Genomic DNA, 23,098 nt, shown 5'->3' with positions numbered 1-23,098 from the left:
CAGAAGCTCTTCTTGCTCTGTAGGGAAGAGGAGTCACTTGGAGTGGGGTTTGGCTGGCTGAGCTCTCATCTTGGGCTCATGGACACATCCTATAACTCAGTTTCCTTGTGTAGAACAGAAAGGTTTCTCTTGACGGTCTTCATGAAGCTTATTTAAAATCTTTTGGTGAAGAGGGCCATGGTGACTAGGTGTTGGTGGCGTGCTCATAGCAGAGTCACTGTGATCTGAAGTCAGAGGGACCCTTGTACAGAACCTGAATCAGCTTTATCACCTGTTTTATGAATTCCCCGAGACTGAATTTTCCTGCTGTGTTGCCAGCACGGTGTCAGAGGGTTGGTGCTCACAGCCACCGTGGCTGTGGTCGGAGTGGGGCAAGAATGGGGACAAACAGGCCATTCACCCTTCCAGCCATTCACCCTTCCGGCATTACCACGCACACAGGGCCCGTTTTATGTTCTTGACAGCTGGGATTTTACCTCTGTAACAATCACATCCAAAGTGAACGGGTTTTTTCCCATTATTTTTGCTGACAGAGAAACGGACAAGGATTTCCCATGTGCCACAAGGAAGAATGAGCAAGGTAAGATTTGAGCATTTCCCTGCTGTTGATGAAAACTTCCAAAGTTCTCCTTCCTGCTAGTTATTGGGTTGTGAAAGATTTCCCAGCAAGGCGATAGGTGCAAAGAAAATGAAACAAACAAAACAAGATCCCAACCGGCTGGGCGCTGATCCCCGTTTTAATGCCCTTTTTGGTGTTTTTACTATTTTTGAAGCGAGTGGTCGAAGCCGCCGCTGAGGGCGGGCGGGCTGTGAGGGGCTGAGAGGGGCCGGGCTGGCTGAGGGGCTGTGAGGGGCTGGGCGGGCTGTGAGGGGCTGTGGGGCCGGGCGGGCTGTGGGGCTGTGAAGGGCTGGGCGGGCTGTGAGGGGCTGTGGGGTCGGGCGGGCTGTGAGGGGCTGTGATGTGCTGTGAGGGGCTATGAGGGCAGGCGGGCTGTGAGGGGCCGTGACGGGCTGTGATGTGCTGTGAGAGGCTGTGGGGTCGGGCGGGCTTCAAGGGGCTGGGCGGGCTGTGATGTGCTGTGAGCGGCTGTGAGGGGCCGTGACGGGCTGCGCGGGCTGTGAGGGGCCGGGCGTGCTGGGCGGGCTGTGAGGGCGGGCGCACTCCCTGCCCGGGGCGGAGCGGGGCCCGGCCGCCGCGCGGACTCCAAGGCCCGGCATGCGGCGGGGCGCGGCGCAGGCGCGCCGGGCGGGCTTGAGTGGCAAGTTGTTTGTTCCAGCGAGCACCAGCTGCTCGGCACTCCGGGCTCCGCTGCTCTGCTCCGCTCCGCGCCCCGCCGGCCTCCCCGCCGCTCCAACTTTTGCACCCCCTGCTTCTTCATCCTCTGCTGCCGCCTCGCCCAGGAGCCGGGAAGGGACAGAAGGAATCGGGGAGGGAAAAAAAAAAAGAAAAAAAAATAAGGCACCGACAATAACAGCCCCCCCTCCCCCTCCCCATTCAAAAACACAACATAAACCCCAGGGATAGATGAACTACAAATGAGAAAGAGGAAAAGATGGAACTGCACATCCTAGAGCACAGGCTCAGAGTGGCCAGCATAGCCAAGGAGAGCATCCAGTTGTTTACCTATGGATTAATCAAACTTGCTTTCCTGTCCTCTAAGACGAGGTAGGTGCTGGGGATGGGGCAGGGGTGGGGGGCGTCCTCCTTGCGAGGGGACAGAGTGTTGGGGGCGTATCCTCCTTGCTCCTTTTGGTGCTGGCAGGGCACCCTTCTCTCAGAGGGGCTGGGGTGGAGGGCATCTGCCTTGGCAAGTGAGCAGGGCAACCTCCTTGGAAAGGGAGTGAACTGATGGGTGCTCTCCTCCCTGGGGGGAAAAAAAAAATAAAGCAGGATCCTGGGGTGGAGGACACCCCTCCTTGCAAGGGGGCAGTGTTGGGGTGGGGGTCACCGTCCTCCCTGCACAGGGGCAGGGTGCTGGGCTGGGTGATGGCACCGTCCTTGCAAGAAGTCAGGGTGAGGGGGGACCCCTCCTCGCCAGAGGGCAGGTTTTTGGGGGTGAGGGCAACACCTGCGCTTCCCTACGCACATCCCAAGGCGGAGAGATGGGGATGGGGATGGGCGCTGGAGTTGAGGGTGTCCCCGTGCAGCTTCAGGGCTGCCCCGCTGCCCGGCCGGCGCTGCGCCCGGCGGATGAATGGGAGCAGGTGGGGGCCGAGGGGCCCGGCCGGGCCGGCTGCAGGCTCGGGGCGGCCGCCGGACAACAAAGGCATCAACAGCAGCCCGAGCAGGAGGAGGAGTGCTGGGGTTTTTTTTCTCTCTCGCTCTCTCTGTTTTTTGTTGGGTTTTGGTATTTTTTTTTCCCCCCTTGGATTGTTCCTTGCAGCACTTACAAAAAGAGCGGGTCCTCCACAGGCGGGTTTGTTTAAAGGGTGCTTTTCCAGTGCTGCCAAACTGGGGGAGGACGAGGGGCAATGTTTGCCTTGCGCTTAAAAATTGTGGTATTAAGTAATTTGGTTTGTGATAGCTTTCAGGAAAAAAAACCAAAAAAAACGTAGTGGAAGGTACTGAAGGCACTGTGAGAATTATTATTTTTATTTAGGGGGAGGAAAGAAAATACTGTGGCCAGTTTATTGGACATACGTAAGGTGCTAGGCCTTTTGCACAAAACAACTTGAATTGCAATTGCAGATTCTTCTGTCTTCACTTAGTTTGTTGACTTCATGCTATTCAGAAAGAGAAATGGGAATGTAAATAACACAGTTCAAACTCTTCTTGTTTTTCTTGCCTGATAATTAATATTTCAGTTTTTCTCCCCACATTCATTCTTTTATTAAGGTGGGAAATTTTCTTTGGCAATAGGAAAATAATGAATAGATATTTAAGAAATAGAAAGCAAATTAATTTATTTCAAACTGTAATTCAATACGCTCTGTTAAAATGCTTACAGATGAATGGACCCATTTGTGGTGTAATTTGATTACAGTCCTTTATCTTAAACTTCATGCCTTGAAATTTCACTCTGATTTGGGGCTTGTCCCATTTGGCTTGCCACTAACATTGTTTGCAGTGTAAAGTATATCAGCACCTTGTTTACTGCTGTCCCTGATTACTCCACAGGGCATTAAAGGGTCCTCAGTCTCAAGCTTCTATTTTTGTGTTGTTTCATTGTAATTGAAAGTTGCTGCTGATTGTCTGAAGGTCTTGTTGCTTCCTCTCCCATGCTTAAAATGTCACTCTTACTGTCAACAATGAAGTCTTTAATCTATCACTCTTCATGCATAGACTGGAGTTTCATGGGGCTTTTTCTATTTGTTTGGGATTATTATTTATTATTTTATCTATTTTTTAATTTTTATTTTTTAAACTTCAGAGATGGTCCTGTTGTCTTTTGGTTTCACATTACATTTCACATTTTCAATGTTAGAGAGCTGTGAAAGGGTCAGGGCAGTAAGATAACCCCCTTGGGCTTTGATACCTTGTCCAGCATTTGGGTGCAGCACCTGACAGGTTTGTATTGTGTCTGGTTGCTGTGTTGTCTTTTAACATCTACACCCTGGGTATCAATCTTTCCTTACCTTCCATGGAATCTCACTGATCAGGAACAACAGATGTTTTTGGAATGATTTGTTGGCATGGGAAACTTCTCTTTATTTCCCTTTTGTTCATTTTGCTGTTTTTGCAGACAGTAGGGATGCAGGGGAAGCTTGTTTGTGTCATTCCTGAGACAACTGACAGCACTGAAACGCTTTCTCCTGTGTGCTTTTGCATGCCCTGTGGCAAACAAGGTCCCTGCCCCACGGGCCTTTGATGAACATCATGTTTATAGGAAAGATGAGGGTCTCTGGGAGATGTAACTCTATAAATTTATAATGACCCCACTGTTTCTCTTTCCCCCTCCTTTAAAAAGTGAATATGCCCAAAAGTCAACAATTTTTATAGGGGTGCAAGACAAATCTCCTGTCCCACACACCCCATCTCTAAAGAACCCCTCAGGGAATGAAAGAGGGTCCACATCCCTGCTAATCTTTTCTGATGAGATAGCAAAGATACCAGTTACTACATCACCTACAATTTTCCCAGTGAGACCTTAAACAGAGTTTTACTGGTGCTGCAAGGCTGCCAGTAAGAAATAATGATTTGCAGGACAGATGTGATCCAAAGGGGTAACAATGACATCATCAGTGTTCTGATGTTAGTCATGCAAGAAACTAAGGTTTTTACATTACCTCTTGTGAGAAGTGATTTGGAAGGTCTCTTTCATGTTGTCACACATCAGGGAAAAGGGCTGGAACAGGTTTTTTTAAATCTTGCACGTTTTTCTTAATCATTTTGGGAAGGAAAAGTAACAAATCTCCCTTTTTATTTGGCCTTTTGTGACTCTCTTGCACTCTTGCCCTTGTTCATGACACAAGTGTTTTAATTTAGCTTCTGTTACAATAGCAATATTTTCTTGTACAGAGAACAGCAGTTTTGAGGCTATTCTGATGGCCAGAAGCAAGACATCAGCTAACATGGTGAAGAGGTGAGACCAATAGTGAATGAAATAGTGGGCTGAACTGAGCTGAAAGAAAAAGACTATTAATCATAACTTTAAGTTAGGCATGAGGTATTTTATGCAAAGTTGCATTGAGAGGTCATCTAGGAATAAATAATAGTGTAACTGCTAGGCAGTTACACTGAGGACTGTGCACTTGGTGTTCTGCTTCTGTCAGTCAGGCCTACTGATTTCAGCAGGCTGTGCCAGGCACCCCAGTGGAGGAGTGATCCGTGTCTTTTTTGGTTGCGTGCTGAAGATTTGCACGTGTCTAATGTTTATGGCTGTTGCTATCATCACCATTGATTGCGTTGGTTAGAGCATGGTGCTAATAGCTCCAGGGTTGGGGGTTCAGTCCTTGTACTGGCTGTTCACCTAAGAACTAGACTCTGTAATCCTTGTGAGTCCCTTCCAGCTCAGCATATTGTGTCTCTGTGTCTGTATTGGATGTTCCTTGGTGCCAAGGATTCTCACCTACTCAGAAGCTGTGCAGTGTGTTTATGCATGTCAATACAACAACTGTGCGTGGCTTCACCATTGCATTATTATTCTTTTGTATGTGCCTCTGTAAATGCTAGTTCTCTGGGGCAAAGAGCTCATCTGAAAACTCCTGCCTTCATCTCCCTGTGTGCTGCAAAATGAGCAGCTTCCCTCACGCCAAAACTGTCTCTGCTTCCTTGGTTAAACTGTCTCATGCTACTGGGAGAGGTGCCACAAGTAACCTGCTTGAGGACTTGATACAAATACTGTTTTGCTACATTCTTGTCCGGCATTTTTTTTCGTAATTGCAAAATACTTTATAGCCGCATCCAACAAGGAAAAGGGCTGGTTTGTGCACCTGGGTTGGGGCAATCCTGGCTGTGTGTACAGACTGGGGCAGGAGATGCTGGAAAGCAGCACCACACAAAGGGGATGGGATTGGGGGTCCTGGTCCATGGCCAGGAGGATCTGAGCCAGCAGTGCCCTGGAGCCTGGAGGGACATCCCTGTCCTGGGGACACCAGGCCCAGAATTGCCAGTGGGGCAGGGAGGGAATTGTCCTGCTCTGCTCTGGGACAGCCTCACCTCCAGTGGTGTTGGCAGGTTTGGGCACCACAGTGTAAAAAAGATATTAAACTATGAGAGAGCGTCCAAAGGAGGCTGTGAGGACAGGGAAGGGCCTTGGGGAGAAGCGTGTGAGGAGCTGCTGAGGGCACTTGGTCTGCTCACCTGGAGAAGAGGAGACTGAGGGGAGACTCATTGCAGTCTGCAACTCCCTGGGAGGGGAAGAGGAGGGGCAGGCACTGATCTGTGCTTGTGTGACAGGGACAGGGCCCGAGGGAATGGCCTGAAGCTGTGTCAGGGGAGCTTCAGGTTGGCTGTTAGAGCAGGTTCTTCCCCCAGAGGGTGGCTGGGCACTGGAACAGCTGCCAGGGCAGTGGTCACAGCACCAGGGCTGAGCTCAAGGAGTGTTTGGCCAATGCTCGGGCACAGGGTGTGACTTGAGGGTGGTGCTGGGCAGGGCCACAAGTTGGACTCAGTGACCCTCGTGGGTCCCTTCCAGCTCAGCTTCTGTGATTTCTTTTAGTGCATAGGAGTTAAATCTGAACAGAGGACAGTTTGGGATAACGCATGCAATTGAACCACCAGTGATAGTAGGAAGGTGAGCCTACCCTGTCTTTTGAGAGTATATAAAAATATATGGGAATCCAGGAGAATAAAGTGGGCTCAGGGTTCTTCCAAGCACTGGCTCTCTATAATGTAGTTAGCCTGATTTCTGGATAATGCTTTAGTAGGCCCCTGAACATCTGGAGTCAATGCTAACAAGTAATCCTTCCTGTCTATTCCAGTACCTAATATAAAGATTTGGTGGTAAGCAGTGAAGTAGTTGAGGGAGGAAGGTATTATTTAAATTGTAAAGCTATTAAATTATAACTAGAATAAAGTTGAGCAGTTAGTTTGCTCACAGAGCTGGGTGGTTAAAGTAATTGTAGGTCATGTGTCTAGCATCACAAATTTTAATATCTCTGAGGGTTTTTTGATACTCTGTGGTTTGAGATGGTCATTATTTCTGAATGCTGAAGAGAAGCAAAAAGTTCTGCATGTGTAAAGGATGAGACCTTGATCACCTGAAATATTGAAGGCAACCATTCCAAAAGCATCTGTCACTCTGGATTCTTTTTCAGGATGCTCCAGTTTATGTATATTGGTGACTTGACACAGAGTTACAGACACTGCAAGCTTACAGCTTTGTCACCACATACAGACAGCTGTCCATGTGAATGGGATGCATCCCAGAGAAGCTAGATGGGATGGTGTAGCCATGCTGGGCTCAGCTTTGGGTTTGAATCTGCTTGTCACCCAGCTAGTACAGTGGAATGCTTGGAGGCACAAGGTATTCTTGGTGTGGAGAGGTCCTTAAAAATATTCATTCCTATAAAAAATGTAGCAAGAAGTGAATGCTGATAAAATGTACAGAATAAGTTGAATTTTCTTTAAGTTTTGAGCAAAAAGTACAACTAGGTTTGTTGTTAAGTTTGTGGTGGTATTTTTGGTAATCTGTCCATTTTGCTTAGTAATAATTGACTTATGAACAGCATGCTGTTGCTATTAATATAAGTGTTTCTCATTCCCTGATCACTTGTTTACTGTATATGTGTCCTGAAATTGGAGATACTGTAATAAAAGCCTATTTTAGACTTCAGAATATAATAGGACAAACAAGTGCTTAAAATGTATCCATGCATCATTTGAGGACATTGAGATCAGCAGTCTGTTTCCTTTGCTATGAACTCAGACAAACACATGTTGTTTATGCCCTTATATGAGAAACAGATCAGTGTGCAACACTGGATGATTATCTGGCAAAGGCAAGTTACTCCTATAGTTAAAACTTTTTTTTTTTAAATTTTTTTTTTGTCTCTCATGGCTTCTGCCATCCCATGCATCCTAGGAAGACCACTGAGTAAAGGCTTTTGCCAGATATCGGATTTTACCTACTCATCTAAAACACACTGCTTGTGTTTTCTTTTGTTGTAGCAAAGACTCCCAAGTGCCTTGAGTATTTTATTTTGTTTTCTGGATGTGTATATGTGTGATATCTGAGGTTTGGGGACCTCTTTTTCAGTCTGATTTGGTGACCATCTGTTACATGGACTGAGTGCTGATGTCCAGACACCACAGGAGGCTGGAGTGATGGGAAACCTCATGGCTAAAGCTGCCTGCCCTTCCCCAGAGCACTCTGCTGCCCTGTTTGTGTCACCATGGGCGTTTATGGTGCAGAACTTGCTGGTGGATGATCAGGATGAGTACAGCTAGTGAGAATCAGCTAACTGAGTAGGTGGAGAGAACAGAATTTACTTGTTTGGGCTAAGGAAGTATAATAAGCTCTTTAATTGTGGATGTCATCAGTTTGTGTTCAAGGCTGCTGCTGGGCTGTGAGAGCAATCTGCAGTGTTTAACATGTTAAACCTTGGAAGGAACAGTTTTCCTTCCTGATGGTCTCTTACTGTTTATCTACAAATATTATTTTTTCCCTTTATTTTCTGCTTCTGGCACATGGCTCATCAGTGGGGCACTGCCTGATTTTTCTCTTTCTTTGCCTGGCAGTTCTGTCATGCAGTCAGTCCTCAACCGTCCATGTGGTCCCATCAGGCTGAGGCTGATGCCAAGTCAGAAACTGTCAGGAGTGCTTAGAAACTAAATGAGATTCAAAAGGTGGAAGTACTAGATCAAAGCCAGAGAGTAATGCTGGGCAGCACTATGTGCCGGAGAAATGTTGATTTAGATATTGTACTTTTAAAATAAATAGATATTTGCCTGTAGTTTGTAGTGGGATAGTTGTTTATCTTTATTTCCCATGTTTCAGTTCATTGGGAAAGCTGTCACATAGATAAGATGCATCACCTGTGGATAAGGTACAACATCAGTTATGAAACAGAAACATCAATGGTACCCGCTCATGTTCAGCTGAGAAATAGAAAAAAGGAAAAATAGTCATCTTTTGCCATGGAACTCATTAAAAATCCCCTCAGATTAATATTTTTTAAATTATTATTTTGAGGTGAAAGTATTTAAATTGCAATATGGCGTTTATAAGTTAGATGGCTCTTCTGCAAGCTGGTACTGTTGTGTTTTAGCAGTAGAGCCAGTGCAGGTCTGTTAAGGGAAGGTATAAATATTGTGCATTTGACATCTAGAAGTAGCAGCTGAATTGTTCATTAACACAATAGTTTGGATCCACAGTCTACCCCGCTACTGAATTATAACCTAAATTTGGCTCTATTTGATGGCTGAATTCTTGCACAATGCCTTGGTCACTGTCTATAAACACGTAAGTTTTTCCAGTGATTGTTTTTTTTTTAAATTCTGTTTAGCACATCACCTCATTTATCCAACACACATCTTCTTAATCACCCTTCATGTTAGAGTTTTAATATATTTGGACAAGGGCTACAATTTCTTTTCTCGGCAGAAACAGTACAGATTTGTTCTTTTGTTTACTGCCAACTCAAGAGTAAACTCCAGCTCTGATCTTCTGGTAACTAAAGGCTGGTAAAGGAAGAATTATCCAACAGGAATGTGAGAAAATATCTCCATTCATTATAGTTCAGAATCAGCAGAGCAAGGCTTCTAGCTGATGTTATCATTTAAAAGTAAAAAGGTCTCTTCTCCCCACCCTCAGCTCAGCTTAGTTTTGTGTAGGTAAGATATATTTGTTAAGAAAGAAACCAACAGGCAAAAATGTTCTATTATGGCACAAAAGAAATGAAGATTAATTAAATATGACTAAATGATATATGATTGATTAAATATGACTATACAAGACATACTACACAAAGTTTAACTGTGCTGACCATTGAAACAGAGAATCTCATCTCATTTTTGTGATCTGATATATAATAAACATTATATACTAGTTATTAATGTTTTATTTTTACATCCAAAGAAATGCAGTGAACACCTAAACTTTCTCATCAACCAGAACAATCTTACTTTGGTCTGTTAAAAGTGGCTTACTAGAGATTAAAATAAAAAGCCCATTTCTGATCTTCAACCTGCTTTAGGAAGCTCCCAGCAGTAATTCCAGAGATACCAGATCTCCCAGCAGATACCAGAGTTGCTGTTTAGCACAGAGCTGGCATGTGGAAGAGAGAAGTGGCAAGTTTGCTTGGTGGCAGAAAACCATTCACTAATCCTTTGGGGACCTCTGAGGTATGCTTTTGTGGGGATGCTTGGGCAGGCAAAGTGATTTTTTAGGAATCTTGTGGTCCAGTTAATGTTTGGTAATGTGATGGAATAAATGTTTTTACGATACTCGTGCTACTTATTGGCCAGTAATTGTAGAGAGATGTGGGCTGTTATTGATGGTAAACTGTACTTGACCCAAATTTTTTCAATACAAATTGAGAATAAAATAGGGGATCAAACCCTCTCAGGAGTTTGAATGTATGTTTGACTGATGTAACTGTAAAGGAGAAGTTCATCTTCTTTTCCTGTAAAGTTTTAGTGTTCTCATTATAGGGGATACTGGGGTTGGCATGAGGTATGCCTATTTAGGAGTAAAATGCAACCTTTAAGTCTTATGCAAAGTATTCAAATAGATGAATTTAAAAAGTTGATAGTGGGGGAATTTCTGAACCTGAAAGGGGAAAGTTTTGACATGGGTGGAACAGTTAAAAATGTATGTGTGACTCTCCCTATCTTTTTCTGTTCAGACTTTTTAAGAATGTTTCCTGAAGAGAATCTGGCTAATGTTACGCACTGGTTTTGGCAATATCTGACTATTGGTCCTAGTTGTGTGGTTAAAAGATGGGTATTCAGCTCTTTCTTATGCTATGCATGTTTTTACAGGGTGAGTTGGTAGAAGTTGGTAAGTCTGAGACCTTGACTGAAATGGTCAATGCAATCTTGCTTACAATCTTGCTTAACATTTATAGCTTTTATTTCTTTTCCTAAAGAAAGATTGACTCTTCCCTTGATAACCTCGAAGGCACTCACTTGCAAATAAATGTAGTCTTGGCAGGAAGAAAAAAAGGTAGCTCTTAATATTCAGGAGGATATACTCTGCATGCATCTAAGCAACTGTATGCATTTACATAGATTTACTTAGACTTTATTTTTGTGCTTTTTTGAAAATTATGGATGATTTATCATGTGATTAGTCTTTCAGTTGTGATCTTTTTCAAGGTGCTTTTGGGTGGAAATTGGAGTTTGTAACATGGAAAGTAAACATTTTCATTTACTCTTTTTAAACTACTACACAGTATTAAATGTGCTAAGTATTTAGGAAGAAGAAATCTCAGCTTATTTTGTGTTTATAACTAAGCAGTGTAACATGACCTGTACTAAACAAATGAAGACAGTGGTGATTTGAGACTGTGCTTGGCAAAACATTGGAGCTGGGAGGTCTCAGCCTTCCACACCTACTTCTTATTTACAGACTGGAAGAAGAAAACTGTTTACTTGTCTTTTCAGTTCCTAATTTGTTTCCCAACCTGGAATTAACTAGTGATCATTTTGAACTAAACTGAGTAATTTCAAATGAGGAAAATATTCACTTACCTTGTGGAAGATAATATGCTGTCAAAATATGGTGTATTGCATAAGTGGACTGGTTACAGTGGCTTTGTCAGTGATTCCTCCTCAGCTGACTTGCTTAATTTGCTTTGGAGCTTGGAGCAGCAAATATATTTGATAAATGTTGTTGATTATCTCACACCTAAAATAATATTGTCACTGCAAAAATTTTTGGATTTCAGGTATCTTTGTCAGATAAGCTAATGTTAAAATAAAATTGTGCTATTAATTGTTTCCATATTCAAACTACAGTAATTTCACGATTATAAGCTGCACTGACTGTAAGCTGCATCTCCGGGTGCCTGCAACTTTTCGTTCTTTGTCCATATATAAACCGCACCTGATTATAAGCCGCACGTTACAATACGGAGTGTGATAAAAGGTATCTGTTCTATCACCATCTGTTGAGGGTGGGGGCAGTGATCCTCATCTCCACAGGAGATATTCTGCTAATGGGCCATCCATTGAAACCAGGCAGGGCAGTGTTCTTTATCTTTCACAACCCATCCTTCCTCCCGCCAGTCATTTTCTGCTCATGACCATTGAGTCCCACTGTGGGACTGATAAAATTACTGCATCCCATTGGGAGTTGCTCCAACCAGGGGGAAGAGCCCAACATTTCTTACCAAGATAAAAACAGAGGTTTTGGGACACTAAGGGAGCCCCTTTCTCCATTGGACTCCAGAGGAAAACCGGATTTCTCCACATCACCACTGGAGCTCCGGAGGGAAACTGCACCTTGTACAGGAGCACTGCTCCAACTGAATCACATCTGTCACTGCAGGAGGATGCAGCCACCATTTAATGGGACTGCTGCCACCACCCTGCCTGACGGGGTGTCAGGTTGTACTCTGTCAGGGTTTGGAGTTTGTTTCTTTGTAGTACTGTATTTCTATTTTAATTTCCCTAGTAAAGAACTGTTATTCCTAATTCCCATCTCTTTGCCTGAGAGCCCCTTGATTTCAAAATTATAATAATTTGGAGGGAGGGGGTTTACATTCTCCATTTCAAAGAGAAGTTCCTGCCTTTCTCAGCAGACACCTGTCCTCCAAACTAAACCACCAACTTTTCATTCTTTGTCCATATATAAACCGCACCTGATTATAAGCCGCACTTTGGGGTCGGACCAAAATTTTAGTCAAAATGGTGTGGCTTATAATTGTGAAATTACTGTACTTGGTTGCAAATGATGGTGTTAGAATTGGTCTTTCACTGCTATGGGGATAGATTTCAGACAAGTTCTGCTATAGTGAGATGATGTGTTGTGAGTTGCATGTTATTACCCATTTGGCTTTTTTGTAAAGCAAGCAGGGTTTGATTGTGTGTAGTTTGTTTTGTATCTGCTGAGCCAGCGAGGTGTGAAACCACACACTTGTGGCTCAGTCTCTCTTGAGCTTACTGCAGGTAAGTCTAGTTAGTGAATGCTTTTCTGCTGGGATTGCTGGGACTATGTGCTTTGCTCCATCTCACAAATTAAGTGGTCACAAATTGACACAGATTATGTTTAAGAGATTTTTCTTCAGGTGAAGTGCCAGCAATGTGGAGTGGTTATAGCATTTCTTTTTTGCAAACGAAATCAATATTTCATTATGGAAAATAAAATGGATGTAGTTACCTGCATTGCAGGCAAGGTAACAGTTGGTACAGATGTGCAGAACTACTGGATTCCCAAGGAACAAAACATAATTTTTACCACAGATTTTGTTTTTCAGTACTTGTTTTCTTGTCAGTATTCCTGGCAATTTTGGTGACTGCCAGAAACTATTTTGCTACACCAGTGTAATGTTGACTAAACACAAAAAAGTAAGCAAGAATTTGGCTTGACCAGAGCAGGCTTTATGGTTTAATGGGGAGAAAGATGAAGAGAAGTGATAAAGGCCAGAGCTGGCCTTGTGAATGCGCATGGATGGCTCATGACTGCCGGGAGCCTCATGTGGGACTAAGGGTTAATGCAGCAGTGGAACCTCAAGCCTTTTTGTGCAGTTTTCAGTGCAAGCCTGGTACATTGTCATAAACTTAGAAAACAGCAAATCTTCACAGAATGGATGAAGTCAAGAAGCATCTCTGAAGATCATGTAGCCCAACCCCCCAGCTCAAGGCAGAGGCTACTCAAGCAGCTTGCTCAGGATTTTGTCCATTGGGATCTTGTGCTTAAAGCCATGCATGGAGCTTTGCTCTCTGCTGTGTTAACATGTTCTTGACCTTATTGACATTGTAATGCTTTGCTCTATTTGGCATTACTTTCCACATAGCATTATAATGTGTGATTTAATGTCTTTTAAAAAGTGTTTTTTAAAATGAAACTGGGCAACCTCTTGCTTATGGAAAAAACTGTTGGTATCAATGAGAGACTTTACTGCAGTAATTCATTGGTCCTTTGTGCTGCTTTGTGAGCATTCCACGTGAAACTGCTTATTGCCTTTAAACTCTGAAAAACTAGCTGAAGCAAACTAGACACGAAAACATTCCATAGCTCAGTAAGAGCAAAGCTTGCCTTGGGAAAGGGCATGTACTCACTTCTGTGCTGCTGCAGACAACTTAATTACAATTTGTAATGATGTTGGATAGATGCACAAGACTAATGAAGCTACTTCTACCCAAGCCCTCTACATAGAAGTTTCATTTGTGTCCTTGACCTAAGTAAGGGAAAGTATTAGAATGACATGAAGTCCAAATGTGACTTAGTTTGACTTTAATGTGCAGTATTGTGTGTTGCATGCCCTGCAGTAAATGTTGTGCTTTGGTTATTGTGCAGTTTCTGAAATTCCACTGTAAGAATGGTCATGTGATGGAGCCTGACTGTAGGGAAGTGTTTTCTCTGTACCCTTCCTATTGGTATCAAGTTACTCCAAGCTTTTCTGAGTGGTTCTTATAATTCCTGTACATACAATCATGCTGTCGGCTTTTATTCCTTATCTCATTACCCATCCCAGTGCTGTATTCCAGGGACTGCTGAGGTTTGATCCCAGGACAAGTGCTCTGTGTCTGTATGTTGGGAAAGCCTCATGTCTGAGGAGGGCTGAGTTTATAAGGCAAGGGTTTGCATGGAGTCACTGAGCTATCCCCTGGTAGCTCTTATGCTGTGACAGGCCAGAAATACTTCTTGTTTGCACAGGAGTGTGAAATCAGACCAGAATGATTAATGTAAATGTAAATTAATGTGTTCTGTACCCATTTGAATGGCTTTGTTCATTCAGATGGTAGTTGAATTGTAATTTTAGACAATGATTTAAATATGAAGTAGTCCTGAAACAATACAGTCACCTATTGGCTTTTAATGGTCTTGTGAAGCAGTGTCTTTTGAATGGATATCTCATTATAAAGGTGATAACAACCTAACTATTGGTGGAGGGAAAAAAGAGGAACAAAGTCAGAAATGCTAAATAATATGTGCATGTATAAATTTGCATCCTTCTGAGATGTACATGAGCATATGTTTGAAATTAATTTTCTTCTATGTTTATAGTATAGCACTGAGGATTATTTGAACTGGTGAATAATTGGCTGTTGATCCATTTTTATAGCCTTCCATGGCAAGTTATTGCTGTTTATCTGGTTTTGAGATTTCCTACTACCATAACCATGTGCTTTTCTTAGAGATGTGTGAATGGCCACACTACACAGTATGGATCTCTACAGCCTCTGTTGGGTGGATAACTTAGGGTGTACTTGGAGCATCATAGAAAAGCAGTTGATGAAATTCCTGTCCCTGATCCAACAGTTTCCATCCCCAGTGTTTTGGAAGTTGCTGTTAACTTGTTGTGTGTGTTGTAAGTTCAGGAGAGAGAAAAAAACAAACGTCAGACCCCCTACACTTTGAAGCCACCTCATTTTGTTTATATTTATGGTACAGACTCACAGTTGGAGTAGTGTGGCTGTGGGCTGGTTAATTCAGAGTTGGGGTGGAAATGATTGACTTGTTAACCTTTCTTTACTCAGGAGAATGAATAGTCAGATGATTAGATCTTGTTGTAGGGAGAAAAGCTGTTTATTTATATAGGTATAAGGTGTGTGACTAGCAGTGGTGTTAACCTTTCTTCAAAACAATAGGGGAGGCTTTTTCTATATATGTTACTAGTATTCCACTTTGAATATTACATTTTCTCACTTTGTGTTTTTAGAGTAATCATTTTTCCCTTTCACTTGGGTTTGATAAAATTCAGTGACAGGAACAGGTCCTGGATTCAAAATAGACTACTACTCTTAGTTTTTCCTTGGCCTGTTCAAACATACTCCTGGTTATATATTCCTTGCAGGATCAGCACAGCAAAAAAGGACAATGAAAGAATTTCATGTGCTCCTTAAATGAGCCTTACATAAAACAAAGTTTAAAATTAGTTAGGACCTACCTTTTAAGCACTTGTCAAATCTTCTCATTGTCAGGTTTTCTGCCCACTTAATGTTCACTTTATATGAAGTCAATGTGAGGTACATGATAATACTTTCAGAATCACCTAAGTCCCATTAAAAAAAACAAGCACTTGGGTACCCCAAGGCTCACTGGAAGCCAGCAGGGCTTGGACTCCAAAATGACTATTGCTGTTTGAGAAGGAGACACTTAATGGCTTTAAAAATTTTGCCTCCTGCTCAGACTAGCTGGTAACATTCCAGACAGGAGTAAAGTAAAAATGCACCAAAGGGAAAGAAAGGCTTAGTGTGGCTGCTCATGTGAGCAAGAGTGAAGATATATTTCCGAGAATTAGTATAGGGGATCAAAAATGGGGATGTCTGTTCTTCTCTCTTGCCATAGCCAGCTGGGCTGTGGGCTGGCTTCACTCCATGTCTCCAGCAACTCTGGCCTCTGTGCTGCCTCAGCAGTGGTCCTGCAGTGCCAGGGTCACCCAGTATAGCACGTGCTGGCTGTGCCTCTGGGAGCTGGGCAGAGGCTGCTGACTTGCTTTGCAGAGGAAGAAACTGAGGCACACAGGAAGGTGAGTGCCTTCCCCATCCCAGTCAGCAGGTTTGCAGCAGGATCTTGCTCTTGTTTTCCAGATCCTGCATAGTCTTCACCACTAGGACCACTGCTTTTTAGTAGGACAGGTGAAGACCATGTTTTCAGTTTATGTGTGTATTGGCCACTTTGACATCCATGTCATCCAGCTACTGCTTTCTTTTGTGTTCTTTTCTTCCTGGTTTTGGTAGGTTCATTAATAGAGGTGTTCTCTGTTGTCTCTCTCTGTGCCTTGAGAGAGCAGTGTGAGTTGGAAAATGTCCATATGAGCTTCCAGTAGTAACAGCAGTTTTCCTCAAACTCACAAAGAAAACCGCCAGGTTTGTATGTATGTATGTGTGGCTTTTAAATACACATAAACACACATAAATATGAACATGTGTACAATATCTCTGTAGCTGTATATACGTGTCATTCCAAAGTCAGAGTTCTCTTGAAATGGAAATTGCCTCAGCTAGAAAGTAGAGGTAGCTCCTGCTGGCAAATCAAACCACATGTTTTTAGGAGCTCTAATAGTTGTGCTTCAGAACAGAGAATGTCTCTCTTCCACTGTCCTTCAGATGACAGCTGCCACAATGAAGCCTGAATATGAAGAATACATTTTTCTGTGCCTGTATCCTGGGCGCTGGGAAGACTCTACAGTTCAGAACAATAGCAGAATATAGAGCTGCCAGCAGGCAGTCTGAGTGGACAAGTATAATCATGCACCACTCAGCTTTCAAGGAAATTACAGTTAGTGCACTGACTTGCTCATAATAGCAATCCATTGTTTAGCTTAATAACTTATCAGCTCTCCAGGAACCAGCTAGTGATCACTGTCATCATACACTGCTAATCATTCTGTTCTTAAATTATCCCAGGATGAACTAAGAACCCATCACATCACCTATTAAACCAGCAAACTGAGTGCACTATAATTTTTTTTTTTTTTTAAGCTAGAAGGGAAAGTATTGCCTACCTTTTTTCTTTTCTTGTTTTGTCATTATCTTTGTCATATGTAATTGTGCCTGTAGATTTTTTTAAAATGTCTGGTTAAAAGGACATTGTCAAATTGTGTTGGGATATTTTTAGATAGAGTTTATGTTAAATTGTGAGGTTTTTTTGTGGTAACTACTAGGGAACTGAATCTGAAACCTGCTTTTTAAGGTGCATTTGTTTTTCATAAAGCATTTGTGGCAGAGAGGTGATTTTTTTTTTTAATGGTGCTTGTCTGTAGTACCTGGGTTCCTGTCAGTCACTAGTGAGTGTAGCCTGAGAATGCCCCTCTTTGGTAGTGAAGAGTGCTTATCCCTCTTAGACAAATGTAGAATTTAGGCACAGGAGGATAGTGTGATTTACCCAGAGCCATGCAGGGAGCTGTAGAACAGGAAGAAGCAGGCTGGTTTGAGTTCTGATCCCAGTAGGCCTTACATCATGCTGAATGTGTTTTGCCTTCTTATCCGAGGGTTATTTGTGAGTTCTGAGCTGCCAGCACTGAAGCAGCCTTGGACTATTTCTTCTGAAGAAGAGTGGCCACAGCTTCATTTGCAGACATTGATATGAAAGATGCTAGAATGGTGCAAAGTGCCAAACCTGTTGGGACACCTTTTTGTGGTCAGGAGTGCACAGACATGCAAGTCACGTGAGCAGATCTCCAACCTGTTCCATGCTTAGGACTGAAATGGGGAGTCTGTTGAAAGGGGAAGGGAAAACAGATGCATGTGCCCAACTGAAATAGGCTTCCTTGCTGTTCTGAATAGTGCAGGCAGCTGTGGCATCGTGTCTGCTGATCTCAGGAATTGTGCAGACTCTGGGGTCGGCTGTTTTTACTAGACCAGAACAAGTACACCAGGATTTAAATGAAACCCAGAGCATTTTTGTGGTTTTCTTTGTTTTCATCTCTCCTGTGTCTGTTTTGGAAAGACAATTGTATCTCTTGATCAATGATGACTAGAATTAAAATAAGGACCCTTCTACTCCAAGATTTATTGCCTGACACATCTATGTCTGATGAAGTGTCATCTTTCATGTTTTGAGAAGATGCTGTCTGTGATATCTCTGAACCATATGAGAAAACACACCTATTCTTGTCAATTATAGTAATATCTAACTCAAATAATATAGGTGTTTATATTGAAAAAATGTAGATCCAGCCTTTGTTAATAAACAGAAAAGATCAGGCTGTTACAAAATAGTGAGCTCTACAGAGACTAACCTTTGCATGTACTTCAAATACATCACCTACTTTTGGCAGCAAGAAGTGAAAAAAATGCTGAGTAGGTATGTCATGTCCCCAAGGTAAGTTCTGTAATAAGGAAATACCTGAAGCTTACAGGTGTGGCTTTCTCTTTTCCATGGGAATATTTCCCACTTCTCCAGGAGTTTACCATCTTTCTTTGAAAACAATTGTTCAGGTTGCAAGTCAGTCCTGTTTTATTGGCTTCATTTGGTGTAAGGCCAGCAAATGGCATTCAGCCCAAACTCCAAGGTTGTACCAGTTCACTGTGTTTTGCACTGTACAAAGTTGAAAAGCATTGCCAGATGAAAAAACAGAATTGAATTGGAAAGCCTAAAACCTCCTATTAAACAATGCCAACCTGTTCTTTAATACAACACAATGGCTGTTCAATGATTTATGTTCCTGTGTGTTTTTAAATGTGTCTGACTTGGTAGGTGTGCTTGTCCAGAGCTTTCTCTTGCACAAAGTACTTCTTTCTTTGCCCTGTCTACAGGTACAAGTGTAGAAATGTCAATATCCAAGGCAATGATTTTGTTACAAATCTGCTTGGGATGCCCTGATAACCCAGTTCTCTGCATAGCAAAGTCAACAAGCTTCTCTGTGTTGATGTTGGTGAGTTAGAGCCCAGGCTGAAATACTCAGAGGAAATGTTTCTGTAAAACTCTGTTCATGCAAATTGGACATCAGTATGCTTGAGGTTTCTGGGAAAATACCCTTTTTTGCTTGGTGTACCATGCAGTGGGATCCTTGGATAATTCATGTTATATTTAAGCCAGATCTTGATTTTCTGTGGTGAAATGTGTGAATACTGAAAGTCCTGTACTAAGAGGACAAAACATCCCATTTGGATCTAGATGAGCAGACTGGAAGCAACTTGGCATTTTGTTGTTGGTTTCTCAGCCTGGGCAAATCAGCAAGTGACAGGATTACTGATGGTTCTTTCCCAAGAATCACATTCTAGACTCATATATATCTGGTTTCTGCTAATTTAACTTTTATCAAGGTTCTCCCATTCCTTTGTTCTCCTGGCTAACTGATGCTTACAGTGCTCCCATCTTTTTAGCAAGGGCAGCTCCACTGTGGTTTGAAGCCATTGTTTGTTGTGGAGTGTGAAGATGCTGGTACTTGGTTTGATGATTCCCTAAGCCTTGCTCTGCTACCTCTTCCTCTTTTATTGCTGCCTCTGTGGCTGTGAGATTCTGTTCAATGCTGGTTGAAGAAAAAAATCCATGGTGGCTCTGTGCCATCATTCCAAAGAACAGCTATCCACCAGGCTCTTGATTGAGAGGTTTGAGAAGAAATTATTTTGTTCCTTGGGCATGAAAATGCTGGTTAAGAGTGTAATTGGCACAGGATCTCCTTTGCCTCGAAATCTTTACTCCATTTAAACCACGGGTCTGCACCTTCATTAGGCTTTTTTATGGATGCTTGTACAGCTGTCTGTGCTACTCAGGAGGAGTATGAGGATAGCCTCAGAACAACTCAGACTGCCAGCAATAGTGGACTGCCATGCTGAGAGGGTGAGGATGCAGGGGAGAAAGAGTGCAAGGGTCTAAGAAAACCTGCATGTACATTTTGGGTTTGGACAGAGTCTTTCTTTTTTAATTGAAGGAAGCATCTCTAGACATCTGTTGTTTAAACCCAGGTGAAGAGATTGATTCCTTTGGGGTACAGGTGACAATAGGGTTGGCCTCTTTATACTGCCATTGTTTAGAGCAGGAAAGTCTGAATTTTGCTACTGCTCAAATAATTGTGGTAAAATCATCCAGTCACTTTATCTTCGCCAAATGTTTGCCTCATTTTGGAGGCAAAGATTTGATAAAGATTAAATTATTGGATGTTGGGTCATTTGGAGCCTCATTTTGTCCTTTTTTCAGGTACCTGAATGGTTGTATTACAGTTGGCAGTGATACAGGCTCATTGTAATCCAGGCAATACTCTCAGTTGAGGAAGAAGTTAACAGGAGCATGGCCCAGTACTAGATGGTTTGTTATAGACAGTGAACAAGCTAAACCTATCATATAACAGGAAAAATCTTTAGTCAGTCCAAGCAGTGGCCACATTGACATTATTGTATTTGGAAATGACAGACTTTGTAGCTGTCTGTTGGTAGATTCAGGTGTTACTTGCTTCTTCCTGTACACTTATGTTCAGTTCTTCAAGTAGAAGATGCTGCTGTGTTCACACAGCTCTAGAATGAAGACTCATGCACCAACTGAAACTCCATAGCTGTTGTAGCTTTGGGTTTTGTACCCTCAGTCAAAAATTAAGCTTTTTTTACATAAATCCAACAAATTCCACTTCAGCTTTTCTTCAGACAGGTCAGCAGTGATTTGCTTGGAAACCTTGGCATACTGGTGAATTTCTGCTGTGGTGAAAGCTTGCCTATGATTTAATCTAAAAGATTCCCTTCCCCTTCCTTCCCTGCCATTTATTCACCTCAGCACAAAATTATTACTTTGACATTGTGTGAGTTGATTCCCATGAAGGTAACATCCTTCCCCACAGAGTGAGTGCCCTGGCTCTGGAGCTTCCCAGAAAAATCTGTCAAAGCTGCTTCATCTTGGCCTTCATGCCTTCACTATGTCTAACGTTGCTGTTAAAACAGCAGTAAAATTTAGTCCAGGTTTGCATGCTGACAGATTTGAAGCAACAAGCTCTGTAATGTTATTTTTGGTATTTTTACCCATGTGTTCGTATGGCCACATGGAGCCTGAAATGTTTTTGACCCCCCCAGTCTGCAGATCACTGGCTGGGAGCATGTTTGCTCCTTGATGCATTATAGAAAATCAGTGTCATGGCACCACACTAGTGAATGTAATGCCTCTATGCAAAACTGGGAGGTGTCTTTGTGGGAGACTGCCTTCAATGGAATTATCTGATATTCCAGTTAACTTGTTCATTGCTGGCTTTCCCAGAACCCCATTATGTCCCTTCATCATTTTCTTTCAAAATTAACCTGGTTTTCTTGGTCTGAGTAGTTAGTTCTTAAATAAACTAAGTGCTTGGAGTTTTGGGGATTGTATTTACTCATTTTCAGATTACTATTTTGGTTCCTTCGCTGACTGTTTGTCTCTAGCTTGTTGCCTTTTGAAAGAGTCTGCAGATTGTGTACTGATGGTTCCTCAATCTGTTGCCACTCATTCCTTGTCTTGTACTTGTTTCAACATATCATAACTGTTCTACTGGTTCCCTCAATCCCGGTGGAGCCTTGTTATGTCAGGGTGTGTGGGAGATGGTTGTATGTATTTTTGTTGTTGAGGCAATCTCATTTTTATCTTTTGTATCTCAGGCCTTGGAGGTATTTGGTTCTTCCCAAAATGTGGTGTTTTGAAGAGGTTCTCAGCTGCCTAAAGCCTTTGCTGCTGAAGCACTGAAGTTGTCAGGTGTAGCTGAGCAGGCTTCTTGGGGCAGGGACTGTGCAAGGAGCTGGAATGCAGGCTGGGAACTTGCAGTATAGGTGGTAGGACTGTGGGCAAGATCAATGCCATGATAAAACACCAAAGTCACAGTCTTGATGCAGGATTACTAAATCTGTTTTCAGAAGGTTAAACTATATAATGACAAAGCCTTTAATCTTCTCTCTCTCCCTCCTGTTCTTTCACACACAGACACACAATCATCTTTTTCATTCTTCTTTCTCTTTAGTCTGCAGAAGGCAAATTCCTGCAGCATTCCTGGCATAAGGAAGCAAGCTGATAACGATGGTGTGCAATGCTCAAGCAGGAGCTGAAGCTGTTTAGTCGGTTCCAGCACAGGACTCTTGCATTTTAGCTGGGGGAAGATTCCTGGGTGAAGCCTCACAAGGGCACTGTGTCCTCTTGCTACATCCAAGTCCAGTTTTGTGCCCGAGTGCCCTCTCTGGGAGAAGGCAGGGGTTGTGTTGCACCAGGAACCAGGATTCCTAGCTTCTATTCTTAGCTCAGCAACCAATTTGTTGTAAAGCCTTTGGCAAATCATTCAGGCCTAATCCTGCACATACAGCAGTCCCCAACAAAGTCCTTTCTGTTTTTCATTGGGGACAGAGGATCAGCTTCTTAACTCTCCTATTCTTGTGCTCCGGAGGACCGGTGAATTGAAAATTTGCAAGAAAGTGTGATAATTCATCCATGTTTATGAAGCAGTGATATGGGCACTGCTGTGTATGTGTGTGATCTTGCATCCATAAAGGGAGATTGATTGACTGCTGTTATCAGCTGGATCTCTAGAGCACAGGATTTTTGGACTCTCTCATCAGAATACAATTTTACATGATTATACAGGATAATGCTGGAAATGCCTCTGCACTGTCCAGATGGCAGGGTCAGTGTAGCATGGACCTTGCTCAATTGCTTTGTGTGCCAGGATAAGTGCTGCTGCTTTTCTCTCTTTACACTACTGGCACAGCTAGAAATTCAGGAATTCTATGACTGTTGATAAATTCTGCAAGACGGAAATTAATACTTACAGAGATCCCTGCTTTTTTTTACCTTAAATTAATTTCCCACCCTTTTTCAAGGTGAATGGCAGTGCTCATTTTTCTGTGGTACTTTTGCTTCAAAATAATCTGAGCTACAATCTGAAAATGAAATGGTGTAAAAAACATTCTGGGCTAGGAGTTAATTTCAGGAGTACCTTGTAAGATAAAAGGCCGTAACAAAAAGGTACTTTAATCAGCAAGCTCCTTGCCTTTACATTTGACTGTGCTGTATTTTGTAGCATGTGCGGTTCTGGTATCTGCTGAGTGCAGCATCTTGCTCTGCTGATTTGTGTAAGGCTTTATTTGCCTGCTGCAGGGACAGAGGTGGATTAATCTATAGAGCTGTCAGCAGAAATCCGTTAGTAGGCTTTCGAGGGG

The 23,098-nt window shown here is 42.7% G+C and overlaps 1 protein-coding gene across 1 annotated transcript in view; it reads left to right on the top strand.

Moving 5' to 3' along the window:
- Positions 1 to 1,250: 1,250 nt before the first annotated feature.
- CASTOR2 (cytosolic arginine sensor for mTORC1 subunit 2) overlaps positions 1,251 to 23,098 on the top strand; it is a 119,691-nt gene continuing 97,843 nt past the window's right edge. The window contains exon 1 of the mRNA XM_033078606.2: positions 1,251 to 1,666. Coding sequence (XP_032934497.1) covers positions 1,554 to 1,666 — 113 coding nt within the window. The 5' untranslated portion in view covers positions 1,251 to 1,553. The remainder of the gene's footprint in view (positions 1,667 to 23,098) is intronic.

Source organism: Catharus ustulatus, chromosome 22, assembly GCF_009819885.2.
Source record: "Catharus ustulatus isolate bCatUst1 chromosome 22, bCatUst1.pri.v2, whole genome shotgun sequence".
NCBI classification, from domain to species: Eukaryota; Metazoa; Chordata; class Aves; order Passeriformes; family Turdidae; genus Catharus; species Catharus ustulatus.
The sequence above is the reverse complement of the archived record's forward strand: the minus strand, read 5'-3'. Positions and strand labels throughout refer to the sequence as shown.